We start from the raw sequence: 19,542 nt of genomic DNA on the forward strand, positions 1-19,542 counted from the left end.
ACGCGGCCCAGGGGGCGAGTCACAACTATTGACACAATTATTAGAAAATGGAAGAAACACAAGATAACTGTTAATCTTCCTCTGCCTGGGGATTCATGCAAGATCTTGCCTGGTGGGGTTAAGGATGATTTTGAGAAAGGTCAATAATCAGACCAGAACTACATTGGAGGACCTGGTCAATGACCTGAAGAGAGCTGAGATCACAGTGTCAAACATTACTGTTAGAAACACACTACGCTGTCATGAATTAAAATCCTTCAGGGCACTCAAGGTCCTCTTGCTCAAGCAAGCACATATCCAGACACGTTTAAAGTTCACCAGTGACCATCTGGATGATCCAGAGGAGGCATGGGAGATAGTCATGTGGTCAGATGAGACAAAAATGTAACTTTTTGGTATCAACTCCACTCGCAGTGTTTGTAGGAAGATGAAGGATGAATACAACCCCAAGAACACCATTCCCACATCATACTCTGTGGTGTTTTTCTGCAAAGGGGACAGAAAGACTGCATCTTATTGAAGGGAGGATGGATGGCGTCATGTGTCGAGAGATTTTGGCCAATAACCTCCTTCTCTCAGTAAGAGCATGGAAGATGGGTCGTAGCTGGATCATCCAGCATGACAACGACCCAAAAAACACAGCCAGGGCAACTAAGGAGTGGCTCCATAAGAAGCATTTCAAGGTCCTGGTATGGCTTAGCCAGTCTCCAGACCTGAATTCAATAGAAAATCATTCGAGGGAGCTGAAAATCAATGTTGCCCAGAGACAGTCCCGAAACCTAAAAGATCTGGAGATGATGCTGCAGTGTGTGCAAACGTGGTCAAAAATTACAGGAAACATCTGACAATTGCAATTGTAATTGCAAACAACGGTTTCTGTATCAAGTATTACGTTGTTTTTCTATTGTAACAAATACTTATTTCATGCAATAAAACGCAAATTAATTATGTAAAAATCATACAATGTGATTTTCTGGATTTTTTTTAAGATTTAGTTGAAGTGTACCTATGACAGACAGTCGCAGGCCCACTGTTAATATGCCATTTAGTGCAGCTGGGGATTTCCTTTAAGGCAGATGAGAGAGCAGAGTGATTCTCCTCCCACTCTGCAGAGCTGGATACTGATTGGTGGAGGGAACTGCTGCTGAGCTGCATCCACCAATCAGTAATCGATCACTGACAAAATTGTGACCCTTGTACGAAAGGTTCTGTCAGCCTTAAAAATCTACAGCTTGTAAACTAGGTGAGCAGACACTGAAGAGGAGGTGCAATATAACTACAACCCCTATGGAGACATGGAGGTCAGTGGATGCTCTCGTCTGCTGGCCCGGCTGTCTTTAGAGAGAGACCGCATGGACCAGGGCTCATCCCACTGAATGCCCGTACTATTATCCCATGGGCAGAATACTACTCAGACAAAACAGGATGAGGGTAAAACAGTGTGACAATACTTTATTGAACCATCAACAAACAATAACATATTGTACAGTCCCAGAAAATACGCAAGATTGTGCAAATTACAGAGTCTCACTCTTTCACTGGCTTGCCGGGATTAGAGCAGCTGCCAGCTGTCAGTTTTTCCATTGCTGGTTATTAAAAATGGAAATCGCCCCTATTTTTAATAACAAGCTAAGGCAAAGCAGACAGCTGCGGGCTGATATTAATAGGCTGGGAAGGGTTATTTTATATAGCGCTGCACTCCACGAGACCTAGCTGCTGTGAAATGAGGTGATGTCAGAAAGGTTATCTCAGTTCACAGTGGTCAGTTGTCACGAGGACACATGAGTGCTGGACTGATGAGCGATCGTGAGTCCGGCACTCAGCACTCCGGCACTCATTAGTCTTGCATTCGAGCTGATACAAAACCCAGTGGCTTTGAATTCAGGTAACCTTAAAGTTCACTGCCACTGGGTCTTCCATCAGCTTTGAGGCCGGAAACCTTAAGATAGCCCTTAAGGGAGACTTTAACATCTTTACCCCCGAGGGTGGTTTGCACGTTAATGACCGGGCCAATTTTTACAAATCTGACCACTGTCACTTTATGAGGTAATACCTCTGGAACTCTTCAACGAATTCCACTGATTCTGAGATTGTTTTTCATGACATATTGTACTTCATGATAGTGGTAACATTTCTTCGATATCACTTGCGTTTATTTGTGAAAAAATCAGAAATTTGGCAAAAATTTCGCAATTTTCAAAAATTTAATTTTTATGCCCTTAAATAAGAGAGATACAGTATGTCACACAAAATAGTTAATAAATAACATTTCCCATATGTCTACTTTACATCAGCACAATTTTGGAGCTATAAGGGTTAAAAGTTGACCAGCGATTTCTCATTTTTACATCAAAATTTGCAAAACCATTTTTTTAGGGACCACATCACATTTGAAGTGACTTTGAGGGGCCTTTTTGACAGAAAATACCCAAAAGTGACACTATTATAAAAACTGCACCGTTCAAGGTGCTCAAAACAACATTCAAGAAGTTTATTAACCCTTCACGTGCTTCACAGGAATTTTTGGAATAGGGAAGAAAAAAATGAACATTTAACTTTTTTCACAAAAATGTTATTTAGACCCAAATTTTTTTTATTTTTTCAGGGGTAACAGGAAAAAATGGACCCCAAAATTTGTTGTACAAATTCTTCTAAGCACGCAGATACCCCATAAGTCGGGAAAAACACTGTTTGGGCGCACGGCAGGGCTCAGAAGGGAAGGAGCGCCATTTGACTTTTTGAATGTAAAATTTGCTGGAATAATTAGCTGACTCCATGTTGCTTTTAGAGAGCCCCTGATGTGCCTAGACAGTGGAAACCCCCCATAAGTGATACTGTTTTAGACACTAGACCCCTCAGCGAACTTATCTAGATGTGTGGTGAGCACCTTGAACCCCCAGGTGCTTCACAGAAGTTTATAACATGGAGCAGTGAAAATAAAATTTTCACATTTTTCCCACAAAAATATATTGCAGCCCCCAGTTTTGCATTTTCATAAGGGAAACAGGAGAAATTGCACCATGCAACTTGTTGTGCAATCTCTCTTGAGTAAGCCAATACCCCATATGTGGGAAAAAACCACTGCTTGGGCGCATGGCAGGTTTCGGAAGGGAAGGAGCGCCATTTGACTTTTTGAATGTAAAATTTGCTTGAATAAATAGCTAAAGCCATGTTGCATTTCGAGAGCCCCTGATGTGCCTAAACAGTGGAAACCCCCTACAAGTGACACCATTTTGGAAACTAGACCCCTCAGGGTACTTATCTAGATGAGTGCTGAGCACCTTTAACCCCCAGGTGCTTCACAGAAGTTTAGAACATGAAGCCGTGAAAATAAAAAAATCTAACTTTTTCCACAAAAATAATCTTTCAGCCTTAAGTTTTCTAGTTTCACAAGGGTAAGAGGAGAAAATGGAACGTAAAAACTGTTGAGCAATTTCTCCTGAGTATGCCAATACCTCATATGTGGGGAAAATACACTGTTTGGGCATCAGGGTTCAGAAGGGAAGGAGCACTGTGTGACTTTTTGAAGGCAAAAATGGCTGGAATCAAGAACGGACGCCATGCAGCATTTCGGGAGCCCCCGATGTGCCTAAATAGTGGACACCCCCCACAATTGACTCCATTTTGGATACTAGACCCCTCAAGCATTTTATCTAGGGGTATAGTGTACATTTTGAACCCAGAGGTACGACAGAATTTGATAACATTAGGTCATCATATTGAATAAGTTGTCATTAGTCTTGAGCGTAAGTGCTCTCTACTTGAGTTTGCATCGGGTACTTGAGTATGCACCACATATCATGGGTGCCCGAGTGACATGCTCGAGTCCCTGCCCCGCATGTTTCACGGTTGTTAGACACCCAAAAAAAATATGCAGGGATTGCTCGTGCATGGCAGGCGATCCCAGCAATGTTTTTTTGGCCGCAAAGCATATGGGGCGGAGACTCGAGCATTTCGCTCGAACAGCCACGATACTCAGTGCATACACGAGCACCCAATGCAAACTCAAGTAGCGAGCACTTGCGCTCAACACTGGTCGCCATGTCGTCATCATTTTTTTTTTCTTTACCCCAACCTAACCCCAACACTAATACAACCCCAACCCTAACCCTAAGCCCAACCCTAAACCTAGCTCCACCCTAGCCCAACCCTAACCCTAGCCCAACCCTAACCCCAACCCTAGCCCAACCCTAACCGTAGCCCAACCCTAATCCTAACCCTAGCCCAACCATAACCCTAGCCCAACCCTAACCCCAACCCTAACTCTAGCCCAACCCTAACCGTAGCCCAACCCTAATCCTAATCCTAACCCTAGCCCAACCCTGACCCTAGCCCAACCCTGATCCTAGCCCAACTGTAACCCTAGCACAACCCTAACCGTAACACAACCCTAAACCTAGCCAACCATAACCCCAACCCTAATACAACCCTAACCCTAAAGTTTTTTTTTTTTACACCATTCCTCATGTGGCATAAGTGATTAGATGTGTTTATTCTTCGGGTCGGTGCGATTACAGTGATGCCAGATTCAAATGAGGTTTTTATGATTAACTGCTGTCTCACACTTAAAGACGCTTTTTTTGCAAAGACTAGTTTTTGCATCGCCATTTTTTGAGAGCTATAATTTTTCCATATTTTGGCAGACAGAGTCACCTGATGGCTTGTTTTTTGCAGGACAAGTTGCACATTTTCGGGCATGTGACATTTTTTGATCTCTTTCTATTCCGATTTTTGGGAGGCAGAATAAACATGGCAGAATAAACACGGCAACATCCTGGAAGCTGCGCCAGACATCGCTAGAGGCTGGCAGGAGAGGTGAGTATAGCGATCACCTCCCCTTGCCACGGCAATGCTGCGATCGACTTCCATCGCAGCATTGTGGGGGTTAATGTGCCCGTAGCGGTGCAGGACCGTTCCCTGCACATATCACCGGGTGTCAGCTGTGACAATCAGCTGACACCCGGCGGCGATCGCCCTGCACCGCTTGTGTGCGGGTGCGATCGCCGCTCGCATAATAGTACGTAGCTGGTGCATACTATTACTGACGTCGTCGGAAAGGGGTTAAGGTTTCCAGTTGCTGGAACACCTGGAGGCTGTGAACTAAGGTTACCAGAGGTCATAGCCTCAAGGTGTTCCAGCAGCTGGAATCTCCAGTAACCTAAAAGGCTCCCTGGCTGCTGCTCCTGTTTATGGACTTGTGTTCTCAGAACGGGGCTCCATAGACTGGATGAAGAAGACTGGGATAGTCGTGGGACCTCCATTTGGATTAGGACAAACAATGTGGATTATTATTTTTTTAATAAATGGGGGAAAAAGGGAAATCGTTGGGAAGTTTTTCTTTAAATAAAGATTTTTTTCTGTGTTTTTGTCAAATGAAGATTTTGTTTTTGGTGTGTTTTCTTCTCTTTTTACTTATTGGGTTAGTAATAAGGGTGTCTTATAGATGCCGCCCCATTACTAACCCGTGGGCTTGATGTCAGTGGACATTACACAGCTGACATCAACCCCACAATCCCATTAACCCGATTGCCACCACACTATGATAATCGGGAAGAGCCGAGGCTAAGTGCCAGAATTAGAACATCTAATAAATGCGCCATTTCTGGAGTGGCTGAGGCTGGTCTTTTTAGGCTGGGGAGGGACCAATATCCATGGCCCTTCCCAGCCTATTAATATCAGGTCCTAGCTGTCTGCTTTTCCTTAGATGGTTACTAAAAATAGGGGGACCTCACGTCATTTTTTTTAGCAAAGGCAAAGTAGACAGCTGTGAGCTGATGTATTACTAAGCTGGGAAGTTCCATGGATATTGGTGCCTTCAGAGTTGTTTGCTTTCCCTTGGCTGGTTATTAAAAATAGGGGGACCCCACGTTGTTTTTTTAAATTTATTTATTAACAGGTACAGTAAAATACACACACAAGGTAACCTTAGTTCACAACCTCCAGGTGTTCCAGCAGCTGGAAACTTCAGTAACCTTTAAATCTCCCTTAAAGGTTACCTTAAGGTTTCCACGTCTTACAATTGGCAAGAGCCCCAGTGGCTGTGAACTAATGAGTGCCGGAAAGCTGAGTGCCGGACTTGATCATCAGTCCGGCACTCGTGCTGCCCTTGTGAGAACAGAGATAACCTTACTGACATCATCTCAGTTCACAGCAGCGCGAAACCCGGCAGTGGCTGCTGCTCCAGTCTATGGAGCTGCGTTCTCCGATCGGAGCTCCATAGACTGGATGAAGAAGACTGGGAATCCATATTATGGATTACGACAGACCCTGTTGATTATTATTATATATATATTTTTTAATAAATGGGGGAAAGAGGGAAATTGTTGGGGAGTTTTTTTCAAATAAAGATTTTTTTTCGGTGTGTTTTCTTTTCTTTTTACTTACTGGGTTACTTTCTCTGCATTGTTCCTCCAGTCATTCCTTGTTCTCGTTCTCCTATACAGCTGTCAAGTGCTATCTCCAATCTGCCAAGCTAATTTTTAGGCATCCATTCTCCTCATAAGCACAGCGCTCTGGCAACTATCTAAAGTAGACATCTTGAGTCAACTTGGTGTCTCGTCATCTCAGAGCTCTGTGTGTTTACTGCAAAGTGGGTAGTTCAAACATTGTTCCCCTCCTGTTCCCATAGCCAACACTGAGTGTTTTATGCCACTGTTGTGATGAATATAAAGTTATTTGTTCCACCTCAAGAAGTCACTATCAATGTAAAATGGGAGTCTCTCCAAAATATCTACTATATAATCGGCTTATCCCGTCTGTCTGTCCGTCCAGGAAATCCCGCGTCGCTGATTGGTCCGGCCGCGGCCAATCAGCGATGCGGTATTTCAGAACAAGTCGGGAGATAGCAGGGCTGACTCCGCCCATGTGGTCATGTGACTCACCAATTGCCCATGACGTACTGAAAATGTTTTGTCAGTCACAGTGTGTGATGTACTTCTGTCGCGTTTAATGAATACGTTCTGTCAGTCACAGTGCAACATAGTTTAGTCACGTTTACTAAACATGGTCAGTCACAGTGTGATCTACTTCTGTCACGTTACATTCACCGTGGTACGCGGAACAGGAGGCCCTGGCTGCAGCCGCAAATAGTCGTGATGTAAGCGGAAGCAAGAGCCGGCTGCAGCCGGGGGAATTGCGTGCTGGCTGTGCGTGGTCAGCAATGTTGTCACAAGCAGTATTGACAACATGACATAATTACAAAATTCATTAGGGGCCCCGGGGGGATACATTGGGGGGTTAATTTAAAGTAGTGCACAACCCATTTAAACACTGCTTTGCTGATTAGTTGCGCCCGGTCGGCTGCATACATGTTCTAGAATACCCGATGCGTTAGAATCGGGCCACCATCTAGTATATATATATATATTTATATAATATATACTGTATATATACTGTATATGTGTAAATAGCAGTGGCAGACAGTCTGAAGAGGTCCTTATGCAAGGACAGTACACAGACCCTTTGCAGTCCATTCCTTGCTGCTTTAGAGATGGAAGTGGGCCTACTTACCTCTAGTGGACCATTGTGGGACTGCACAGGTTGCACAATGACATGTCCATCCCTAATTCTCATATAAAGGGGCCCAACAGAGAAAGAAGCCCATTTTCACCTAAAAAGAAGAAAGAAACTTCGGTCACAGGCGCATAAAATGGCCCATACATTGTTCTTGCACAGGGGCTCTCTTCAGTCTTTGTCCGTCATATTCTGTGATATCAATTTGGAATCTACTGTACATTATAAATATTTAGAGAAATATTGCTAGTCAAAATTTAATTTTAATTTTGACCACTTATATATTTTTTATTTTCTTCAAAGGGAAATATCTGGGAACAGATTTTGCGAATACCTTTCATATTGGAAATTATTAACACTGTGCCATTCATTGTTACGGTAAGTATTTACTATTGTAATAGTTTATATATTTCATTTCACTTTAATCTTTTTTTTGTGCCCAGAGTTTGTCTTTTTCCCATGACATTATGATAGTGTTTATATTGACAGTATGACATACTGATAGTAAAGCCCATTCAGAAATGTTGTCCCTCACGTCTACATGTATACCACATAAGTGCTGACACTCCATTTTACTCATTACCATTGCAGAACCTGGCTGCATCTTGTGTTAGTTGATATTTTGGCTAAAATATACAAACTTAGAAGCGGCAACAAAGGTTCCTGTTGCTTTATGAGTCTTACACTAGAATAAAAATCAGTTCACTGAGCTACAGAGTGTAATGCCACCCAGTTGTATAACTATATCTCTCAACTATTAAAGAAGAGTAAGACAAAATATTCAGCATGCGTAACCCTGGCAAAATTTTAAGCCATGCCCTTAACCACACAATCACACCCACGGTCACATCCATTTACCAATTTTTCAACTGTCCTCATTAGAAAAAGTTTGGAAAGTGATGGACAAACCTTTGAAGGCTGTATTCCTCCCAAGAGCCGGCAGCTTTTAATCATACAGGTGTGCCAACATAGCTTCAATCACCGCTTGCTGTACTATAAGCATGCCCTGCCACTTTGACTGACAACTGGCTGAGCACTGATGCACTGCAGAGTCAGTTGTCAGTCAAAGTACCAGGGCATTCTTTCTGTAACCATGCCGACATACCAGTATGACTGAAAGCCAGCAGCTTCTAGAAGAAATTGAGTTCATTTTCTACCTGGAGTCGCACTTTCATTTTTCTGGCTGAGCACATTTCTAATACTATTATCTGTCATATTAACACTATATCTGCAAGTTATCCTGTACCAAACTTGAAAGCTCAGCGGATCTCAGTTTGCCACAGTCAAACTATGTAAATTCATAGCACCATCTTATAATTGTAGGTTATAATTTGGTATCTTTCTTGCTGTCATCTTGGCAGAATGCACTGTGATATTTAAAAAAAAAGTATCATCCATTTTGCTGCATTGTACAGTATCTCACAAAAGCGAGTACACCCCTCACATTTTTGTCAATATTTTATTATATCTTTTCATGGGACAACACTGAAGATATGACATTTTGATACAATGTACAGTAGTCAGTGTACAGCTTGTATAACGTTGTAAATTTGGTTTGCCCGCTAAATAACTCAACACACAGCAATTAATGTCTAAACCACTGGCAACAAAACTGAGTATACCCCCTAAGTGAAAATTGCCAAATTGTGCCCAAACTGTCAACTTTTTGTGTGGCCACCATTACATTCAAGCACTGCCTTAACTCTCTTGAGCATGTAGTTCACTAGAGCTTCACAGGTTGCCACTGGAATCCTCTTTCACTTCTTCACGATGATATCACAGAGCTGGTGGATGTTAGAGACATTGCGCTCCTCCACCTTCCATTTGAGGATGCCCTACAGATGCTCAATAGGGTTTAGATATGGAGAGATGCTTGGCCAGTCCTGCACGTTCACCCTCTGTTTCTTAAGCAAGGGAGTGGTCATTTGGGGTCGTTATTTTGGAATACTGCCCAGCAGCCCAGTTTCCAAAGGGAGGGAATCATGCTCCACTTCAGTATGTCACAGTACATGTTTGCATTCATGGTTCCCTCAATAAAATGTAGCTCCCCACAGCCTGCAATACTCATGCAGCCCAAAACTATGACACTACCACCACCATGCTTGACTGTAGGCAAGACACACTTTTCTTTGTACTCCTCACTAGTGTTGAGCCACCCCCGTAGTGTTCGAGTTCGGTTCGGTTCGTCGAACACCCGTGTGTTCGCCGAACTGTTCGTCGAACTGTTCGTCGAACACCTTCGAACACCGTTAAAACCAATGGCAGGCAAACAAAAACACATAGAAACACATAGAAAACACCTTCAAAGGTGTCCAAAAGCTGACAAACTGCTCAGAAGACACAACTAACACATGGAAAAGTGACAAGTACATATAGTCATGCGAAAAGAAAAGAGGTGGAGGAGTAAAAGGAGGGGGAGACACAGATATTGGCATGTCATGCCCTTCTAAAATCCAAAAAGTGAGACGCCGAGACGGCCAGTCCGCTCCTGCCCGTGCCACCTCCGTGTCGCCGGGTTTGTGCCAGAGCCGCGGTGAACCCTGACGGCCAGCCCCCCTCTCCCAATACTGGTGCCTGTCCGCTGGTGGGTCGAGAGAGCCCCCCTGTGGTGGAGGCAGCTCTAAGCTTTTTAATTTAAATTGTCCCTCTAATTTGAATGAATACACTTTAAATCCATTTACAAGGATCTATTGGAGGGCAAGTCTCATGCCAGCAGCCGCGTAATTCCAGCTCCAGTAGCGTCCACTAAAGCTGCTGCAGTTAAAAAGCTTTTATAAGGATCGAGCTCGGCTGTCCACCGCAAGGCATCCTAGTGCCAGTCCCAGCCCCTATGCCTTGGGGTGCCTCCTGATGCTCTTCACTAAGTATCCCGTGGTCCCGAAGCATTTCCTTTGAAAAAATTAAGTGTCCAAACTACAGGTGGTGTAGCTTGCTTAACAGCCGGGATAATCCGCTGACTAGCAGACATTGCTACTAGGCACAAAGTATTTCCTGGGCTAGATGCAGGTAAAAATTTGTAAGTAGATACTCTCGTTGGATGCTGAGAAAGCATTCCAAAGAGTCTCCTGGCACGCCATATATGATTCTCTTAAAAAGCTTGGGGTAGGGGTCTAGGGGACCCTTTTATAGCCAAAATCACGGCCCTGTATCACAATACGTCACCTAGGCTGAAGATAAATGGAACTGTAGCACCGAGGGCTCGGTTGCTACAGACGTATTGCACCTCACCCAGAGGTGTGATATCTCACTCTCAGATAAGGATGGAGTGTGGATCAGGACCCGACACCTGCATGCATTACACCACATTGCCATGGGGCAGGGCGACCAATATGCCCCTGAGATGGTCACGACAGTCCCTGTCCCTGGCTGGAGTGGGGGGAGGGAACACTGAGGAAGGGGAACCCTGCAGTGCAGGAGCAGGGAGGAAGCAGTTCCTGGGTGCATTGAGAAGGGAGTATAAAAGGTGGGCACCATCTTAGTTCAGTGCAGAGAAGTCTGAGCAGAAGTGGCAGGGAGCAGGGGCTCTGCATGAGCTCTGCTCCGGAGGCGGGCCTAGTAACAGAGGCCCAGGCCTGCAAGAGGGAGAAGGAAGGAAGAGGAGCGGAGAATGCTCCAGGAACGAGGAATGAAGGGATCCCAGGGGTGCGGATGGGCGAGTCGCCACCGCACGCCCGAATCCACCTGCGTGGAGGGGTCAGGCCAAAGGGGGAGACCGGTCCCCGAACTAGTGGAGGCAGGAAACGACCCTCAGCTAGAAACCGGAGGCTCTGACATTTTATGTGGCGCAGCCCCTTGCTCCACCCGCTAGGAAGGCACCACATAGGGTCAGGGAAACTGGCGCCAAGTTTACCAAGAGGAGGCCCGAGGCAGCCGGACAGAAGTGTTGGTAAGAAAGGCCAGACAAAGGACACACAAAGGGGGTCCTGTGAAGCGCTCCAAAGTTATCTGGGAGTTGTCTGAGCCCCTCACCTGGTGAGCACAGTACGACGTGGGCAGCCGTTACCTGCAGACGTGGTCTGGATAATAAGAACTGTGAGTAAAGGCCCTGAACTGCATCACTGACTCCGTGTCGTTACTGCTGCTGCCCTGCACCATCACCCCCATCCTCCGCATACACTGCCCTGAGGCTATACTCCTCCCGTGGGGAGTTATGCTACGCTCTGCTGCACCCACAACACCAGCCTTAGCGGCCTGCCCTGTAGCGGCGGTTCACTCTGACCGCAATCCACGGGTGGCGTAGTCGGACATTTAAGCATCAAAACCACATAAATAGTTCCGCCACTGGTTTGACCGCCCTGAGCCACGGAACCGGATCGCCGCCACGAAGACTACAACCACCAGCATCCACCAAAAAGGGTCCGGCTCCGGGTGTCCCAAGGCCCAGGGGGTGCGTCAGAACATTTTCATCACCTTTCACAATCACCAATGGGACAAGGCAGGGATGTCCTCTGTCCCCTCTCTTATACATCCTAGTGACGGAGCACCTGCTCTCATCAATTCGCCATAACCCCAATAATTAGGTGGATTGAGGTGGGAGGCACCGAGTACAAGTGCTCTCTATTTGCTGATGATGTCCTAGTATATATCACTCAATCACATATATCCATCCCTGCTGTTATGGCTGAAATAGATCACTTTGTTACATGGTAAAATTTTAAAATCAATGCAGTGAAGTCTGAGGCCCTCGATGTCTCCCTCCCTAAATCCATATAGGATTCCATCCAGTCCAACTTTCCCTTTGCCTGGCCCTCACAGGGTATCAAATACTTAGGAATTCCTATTCATAGAGACCTCTCCCATCTATGTTATCTTAATTTTGGGCCCTTTATTGAACAATTCCATACAGACCACGGTTGGCAAGTTAGAACTGTAAGATTCACTACGTGAACCACTGGTGTTTTGTGGAAAAGCACATGTACACCGCGTTCCAAATTATTATGCAAAAAGTGTTTAGGAGTGATAAGGGAAGAATTTGTTTGTTTGTCAGTTAAACTCATTGATGGTGATGTGTGTCAGGGCTCTTTATATCACTGTAAGCAATTGCAGACACCTGTGCTAATTAGTTTGGCAGGTGTGTCCAATGAAAGGCAAGACTACTTAAGAAGGCTCTCTCACATTATTAAGCAGCCTACATTTTCTGCCAAAATGGGAAAGAAAAAGGATGTGTCGGCTGCTGAGAAGCAACAAATTGTGGAGTGTTTAGGTCAAGGCATGACTACAATCAACATTGTGCGATGATCAGGATGAAGTGTCTTGGCAATCAAGAAGTATGTAGCTGATTCACAGTACACACGTGTGCGTGCTGATAAGGGCAAATTGAGGACTCTTTCCTACAGGCAATTACGTCAGGTTGAAAGAGCAGCGGCAAAAAAGCCTTGTCATAGCAGCAGACAAGTTTTTGAAGCTGCTTGTGCCTCCAACGTCCCCCGAACAACAAGATGCAGGGTCCTTCAGAGGTTTGCAGCTGTGCATACGCCATCCTGTCGACCTCCTCTATCCACTTCACACAAGCAGAAACGGCTCCAGTGGGCCAAACATTACATAAAGACTGATTTCAAAACTGTTTTGTTCACGGATGAGTGCCGTGCAGCGCTCGATGGTCCAGATGAATGGAGTGGAGGATGGCTGGTTGATGGACACCCCACGCAAACACGGCTACAGCGCCAACAAGGAGGAGGTGGAGTAATGTTTTGGGCTGGAATCATGGGGAGAGAGATTGTCGGCCCCTTTAGGATCCCTGAAGGCGCTAAAGATGAACTCCATAATGTATGTGGATTTTCTCAAACAGCACTTCCTGCCATGGTTCAAGAAGAAGAACCGTGTATTTCACAGCAAGATCATTTTTCTGCATGATAATGCACCATCTCATGCTGCACATAAAACATCTGCATCTCTGGCTGATATGGGCATAAAAGGGGACAAACTTATGGTGTGACCCCCATGCTCCCCTGACCTCTACCCCATTCAGAACCTTTGGAGCATCATTAAAAGGAGTGTCTATGATGGCGGGAGGCAGTTCACATCTAAGCAACAGCTCTGGGAGGGTATTCTGTCCTCATGCAAAACAATTGAAGCAGAAACCATCCAAAACCTGACAAATTCAATGGACGAGAGAGTTCAGAGGCTCCTTTCGAACAAGGGGTCCTATGTGAAAATGTAACATCACCTAGAATAAAGTTTTGAGTTGAAAACTGTTTGATTTCAGTTTCTAACAACCTGCTAATGCTTATAATTTCAAAAATGACCATTTTTTTGGTCTTTATTAAAATGAAAAGGTTGATCGAAAAGTTTGGGGGATCTAAGAGTGTGGCAACCCAGTAGTCATGATTACTTCGAATTCTGACAATATGAGGGTCATGCTGCAGGTAGTGCAGCAAGAAGGCACTTATGTGTCTTGCGCATCTCGGAGCCCCAAAATTATTTTCCGGGCTAGATGCAGCTAAAAATTATTTTTAATTTTAAATCTGGTGAAGCTTATTATAGATGGCCTAATAGGATCAGTGCTGCACACTGCTACAAAGCCCAAATTATTTTCCAGTCAAGATACAGATAAACATGATTAGTAATTTGAAAGCTTAAAACGGTTGGTAGGGTGATTTTAACCAATCATCAAGCTTTTACTCTCCCCAGGATGACACAGGGGTAGAAAAGTCGTTTCGGATCCATGATTTGTTCATCTTTATGAACGTGAGTCTGTCTACATTATCAGTGGAGAGCCGCGTGCGCTTATCTGTCAGCACACCACCAGCAGCGCTGAACACACGTTCAGACAGAACGCTGGCTACGGGGCATGACAAGATCTCCAAGGCGTAAGTGGCTAGCTCCGGCCATTTATCCAGATTGGAAGCCCAAAAAGAGCGAGGGTCCAGTGACACAGTCGTGGCTTCAATGTTTACTTGGAGATTCTCCTGTACCATCGTCTCTAGGCGTTGACTATGTGTCAGACTTCTTGTCTCCTGTGGCCTTGCAAAGGATGGGCTAAAAAAGTGGTGAAATGATTCCGCAAAATTGATGTTACCAGCAGATACTGTGGTTCTGTTACGGTTTGAGTGCTGAACACTTGACGGTCCCACGGTTGGCAAGTTGGAACTGTGAGATTCACTACGTGCACCACTGGTATTTTGTGGAAAAGCACATGTAAGATTCTGCAACAGTCTCTGCTGATACTCCTGCATGCGTGCATCCCTTTCTATGGCAGGAATAATTTCTGCAAATTTACTTTTGTACCGGGGATCTAACAGTGTGGCAACCCAGTAGTCAGGATTATTTCTAATTCTCACAATTCGAGGGTCATGTTGCAGGTAGCGCAGCAAGAAGGCACTCATGTGTGTTGCGCATCCAGGAGCACCAAGTCCCTGTTGTGTTGGTGGCGAGGTAACAATCATGCTTCCTTCCTCTGTCCTCTCCCCCCAACCTCGCACAACAGAAATGTGATCAAGGTCTCCCTCATCTGATGAGTCTTCCATCAGTTCGTCCTCCACTTCTTCCTGGGCTCCTGCACCTTCCTCACTAGTTTGGCTGCTACCATGCGCCCTGGTAAAATCATCTCCCCCACCCTCACATGCCTGCCGCCCTGGTGCTGCCGACCGTCTGGACCTTGCAGATGTTAGCCCTTCCGCATACAACTCCTCCTCCTCTACTTCCTCCACCTCCTCTTGTGCCACCACCTGACTCCGAATTCTGTTTAACATGTGCTCCAGCATGTAAATCACCGGAATAGTCATGCTGATAATGGCATCGTCAGCACTAAACATCTTCGTCGCCATTTCAAAACTGTGCAGAAGGGTGCATAGGTCCCTGATCTGAGACCACTCCTCCAGCGTGATTTGCCCCACCTCTGAATCTCGTTGGCCCAGGCTATACGTCAGAACTTATTGCACCAGGGCTTGTCGGTGCTGCCACAGTCGCTGCAACATGTGCAGAGTTGAATTCCACCGGGTAGGCACATCGCATTTTAGCCGGTGAAGTGGCAGGCCCAACGACTTCTGTAGAGATGTAAGTCGCTGAGCTGCGGGATGCGAACGGCGGAAGTGAGCACACAGCGACCGTGCCCTCTGCAGAAGGCCATCTAGTCTGGGATAGTGGGCTAAAAATTGCTGGACAACCAGGTTCAACACGTGAGCCATACAAGGCACGTGTGTGACATTGCCCCGGCGAAGGGCCGCACCCAGGTTTGCAGCATTGTCGCACACGGCCTTCCCTGGTTTCAGGTCCAGTGGAGACAACCATTCATGAAATTGGTTCTCCAGAGCTGACCACAACTCCTCAGCTGTGTGACTCACATTTCCCAGACATTTCAATGTAAAAACCGCCTGATGACGTTGAGCCCTACTGCCAGCATAGTAAGGAGGTGTGCAGGATCCCTTCTGCGCAGTTAGAAAGCTTGTGGCATGACCAGACAGGCTTTGGGTGCAGGTGGAAGACCGAGAGGAGGTTGAGGAGGCAGAAACAGTGGAGGAAAAATGACATAAAGAGGATTGACGCACAACTCGTGGGGACGGCAAGACTTGGACAGCAGCCCCTTGTCCTGCTGTCACCATAGTTACCCAGTGCCCAGTCAGCGACATGTAACGCCCCTGTCCATGCCTACTCGTCCAAGTGTCTGTGGTGAAATGCACCCTGTCACACACAGAGTTTCTCAAAGAAGCGGTGATGTTGTGTGCGACATGCTGGTGGAGCGCAGGCACACCTTTCTTTGAGAAGTAGTGCCGACTGGGCATCTGGTACTGGGGCACTGCGACGGACATAAGGTCTCGAAAATCCTCTGTGTCCACCAGGCGGAAAGGCAGCATTTCTGTAGCCAAGAGCTTGCAGATGGTGAAATTCAACCGCTTAGCTTTCTCATGGCTAGGAGGAAATGGTCTTTTACTTGTCCACATCTGAGGGACCGAGGGCTGGCTATTGTGCTTAGATGGGGTTGATAAGGGTGTCCCCGGCAAACTGCCGGTCTGTGAGGAAGATGCAGGCGGACATGTTAGGTTGCCTTGATCCAAAGGTGGTGCTATCGATGTCGGACAGCGCTCAAGACCAGCTGGTGTTACCACCTCCAAAGAAAATGATGACCTGCCAATCACGCTGGCTGTTGCGGGTAAAGAGGTGGCAGGTCTGCGCCCCAAAACAGGTGTGACTGCTGTCCCCCCAGTCACAGAGGATGAAGAGGCCGCGGATGCACAAGATATGGCAGACGGTGGTTGGCCCGGCCGGCTAGACCGCATTGTAGCACACTGAGCTTCCCACTGCAACTTATGCTTCATGTCCATGTGCCGGTTCATGCATGAAGTACTTAAACTATGTATTTTTTGGCCTCTACTTAGCTTTTGCTGACAAATGTTACAGATAACACGAGTTGGGTCATCTTTATCGATCTGAAAAAATGCCCAGGCTATGCAAGGCTTAGCACCCATGCGACCTGAAGAGCCACCACGACTTGTGGTGAGAGGCAGAGTTGTGTTTGAGGATGCAGTTGTTGACGTGCTTCCAGTACTACGTCTCTGTCCAGGAAGGCGCAACCTGACCTCGTCGTCACTAGCATCTTCCTCCACCTCCTCTGCTGACCTCATCTCTTGGCTGACTGTGGGTTGACAGTAAGTGGGATCTCCGACCTCATCATCATCACCCTGTGCGTTATCACACCCGTCGTCCTCAGAGCCAAAGTGTTCCTGCCCTGACAAAAAACTAAAGTTGTCGCTCCAATCAGGTATTTGAGTCTTATCATCGTCTTCCTCATTGTCTCCACCAACAGGAGTTACAGTTTGGGAATGAGGGTCTACATTATGGTCAGAACATTCTGCGTCTGGTCCTGGATCCGACTCATAAAGATTCTGGGCATCAGTGCAGATCATTTCCTCGTCTGGATTCACAGAAGCGCTGGAGTCGACCTCTGATTCCCAGGCTATAGTATGAGTAAACAGCTCTGCAGACTCAACCATCTGTTCTACCTCATACTCAGACGGGCAGCTGCAGATTTGGGAGCTGTGAGGAAGCAAGTGCGATTTGGGTGACACCTTTGAGGACTGGAGTATTTGTGATGTTGAAGTTGATGTGGAGGAGAGCCCACTTAAAGGAGCACTTGATATCCGTTGAAGCACCTGCTGTTTTTGTGCCTCATCTGGAATTTGTAGCGATTGGCGTGGCCGTAAGAAAGGGATCTTATCACATTGTCCGCTAAAAGAAGTAGACATTTTAGTTTGGCTGGAAGATGGTCTTTCTTCTGCACCTACCCCACGGACACAACCTTTTTTCCCCTTCCCAACACGCCTATTCCCCTTTCCACCAGCAGCAGGCCTTTTCCACTCATTTTGGTGGTTAACTAATTCACAACTCTGGAGTTGTTTGCACAAAAAAACAATGGATGGTAACCGAGCAGAGCTGAGTGGCCAAACTGTGGTATTAGGCCAAAACTATTGGCTGGGTTAGATGCAGAAAAAAAATATTTTTAATTTGCAACCTGATGGAGGTCAGTATAGATGGACTAATAGACCAAGTCCCACACACCGCTAGAAGCCCAAATATTTTTTCAGAGCTAGATGCAGAAAATTTTTTTATTCAATTTGCAACCTGATGGAGGTCAGTATAGATGGACTAATAGACCAAGTCCCACACACTGCTAGAAGCCCAAATATTTTTTCAGAGCTAGATGCAGAAAAAAATTATTTTTAATTTGCAACCTGATGGAGGTCAGTATAGATGGACTAATAGACCAAGTCCCACACACCGCTAGAAGCCCAAATATTTTTTCAGAGCTAGATGCAGAAAAAAATTATTTTTAATTTGCAACCTGATGGAGGTCAGTATAGATGGACTAATAGACCAAGTCCCACACACCGCTAGAAGCCCAAATATTTTTTCAGAGCTAGATGCAGAAAAAAATTATATTCAATTTGCAACCTGCTGGAGGTCAGTATAGAAGGACTAATAGAACAAGTCCCACACACTGCTAGAAGCCCAAATATTTTTTCAGAGCTAAATGAAGAAAAAAATTATTTTTAATTTGCAACCTGATGGAGGTCAGTATAGATGGACTAATAGACCAAGTCCCACACACTGCTAGAAGCCCAAATATTTTTTCAGAGCTAGATGCAGAAAAAAAATATTTTTAATTTGCAACCTGATGGAGGTCAGTATAGATGGACTAATAGACCAAGTCCCACACACTGCTAGAAGCCCAAATATTTTTTCAGAGCTAGATGCAGAAAAAAATTATTTTTAATTTGCAACCTGATGGAGGTCAGTATAGATGGACTAATAGACCAAGTCCCACACACCGCTAGAAGCCCAAATATTTTTTCAGAGCTAGATGCAGAAAATTTTTTTATTCAATTTGCAACCTGATGGAGGTCAGTATAGATGGACTAATAGACCAAGTCCCACACACTGCTAGAAGCCCAAATATTTTTTCAGAGCTAGATGCAGAAAAAAATTATATTCAGTTTGCAACCTGATGGAGGTCAGTATAGATGGACTAATAGAATGATGCTATGCCCAAAAGATTTTACTTCACTAGGTGCAGTAAAAAAATTGGTATTCTATACACAGGTGGTATATCTTGCAACACAGATAGGCTACTCCACTGACTAACACACTCTGCAATAGGCCAAAAAGGATTAGCTTTGCTAGATTCAGCCAAATGCTGTGAAAAAAACTTGCACAGCACTGGCACAGACCTGCCTGGCAAAAACTGATAGGAACTGATGTAACCTAGTGCTGAAAAGGACTCCAATTACAATTAGTCTTTACTCCCACAATCTATCTATTTAAGAGCACAGACCTGCCTGATAAAAGTCGTAGGAAATGCTGTAACCTAGTCCTTAAAAGGACTGCAATCACAACTATTCCCTACTCCCAAGCTATCTGTATATTTGTGCGAAAATTGGCTTGAAATTAACAAGGTATAGCGCACACAGCAACAGCGGTGCCGTCTAACACGCAGCTGCAGCAGTGAGAAAATGGTGGCGACGGGGAAAATGGCTTGGTCTTATAGGGCAAGGACATGTGACATACACTGCCAATCACACATGCCCTTGCTTGTGT

General features: G+C 45.5%; 1 protein-coding gene across 3 annotated transcripts in view; it reads left to right on the top strand.

Moving 5' to 3' along the window:
- The window catches only part of KCNT2 (potassium sodium-activated channel subfamily T member 2), a 1,642,055-nt gene that overhangs the window by 899,936 nt on the left and 722,577 nt on the right, over positions 1 to 19,542 (top strand). For all 3 annotated transcript variants that reach the window (XM_073642937.1, XM_073642939.1, XM_073642938.1), the window contains exon 6: positions 7,816 to 7,890. In XM_073642937.1, the coding sequence (XP_073499038.1) occupies positions 7,816 to 7,890 (75 nt within the window). The remainder of the gene's footprint in view (positions 1 to 7,815; positions 7,891 to 19,542) is intronic.

The sequence above is a fragment of the Phyllobates terribilis genome, unplaced genomic scaffold, assembly GCF_046119375.1.
Source record: "Phyllobates terribilis strain yellow unplaced genomic scaffold, ASM4611937v1 Scaffold_8__6_contigs__length_399053987, whole genome shotgun sequence".
Taxonomy (NCBI): domain Eukaryota; kingdom Metazoa; phylum Chordata; class Amphibia; order Anura; family Dendrobatidae; genus Phyllobates; species Phyllobates terribilis.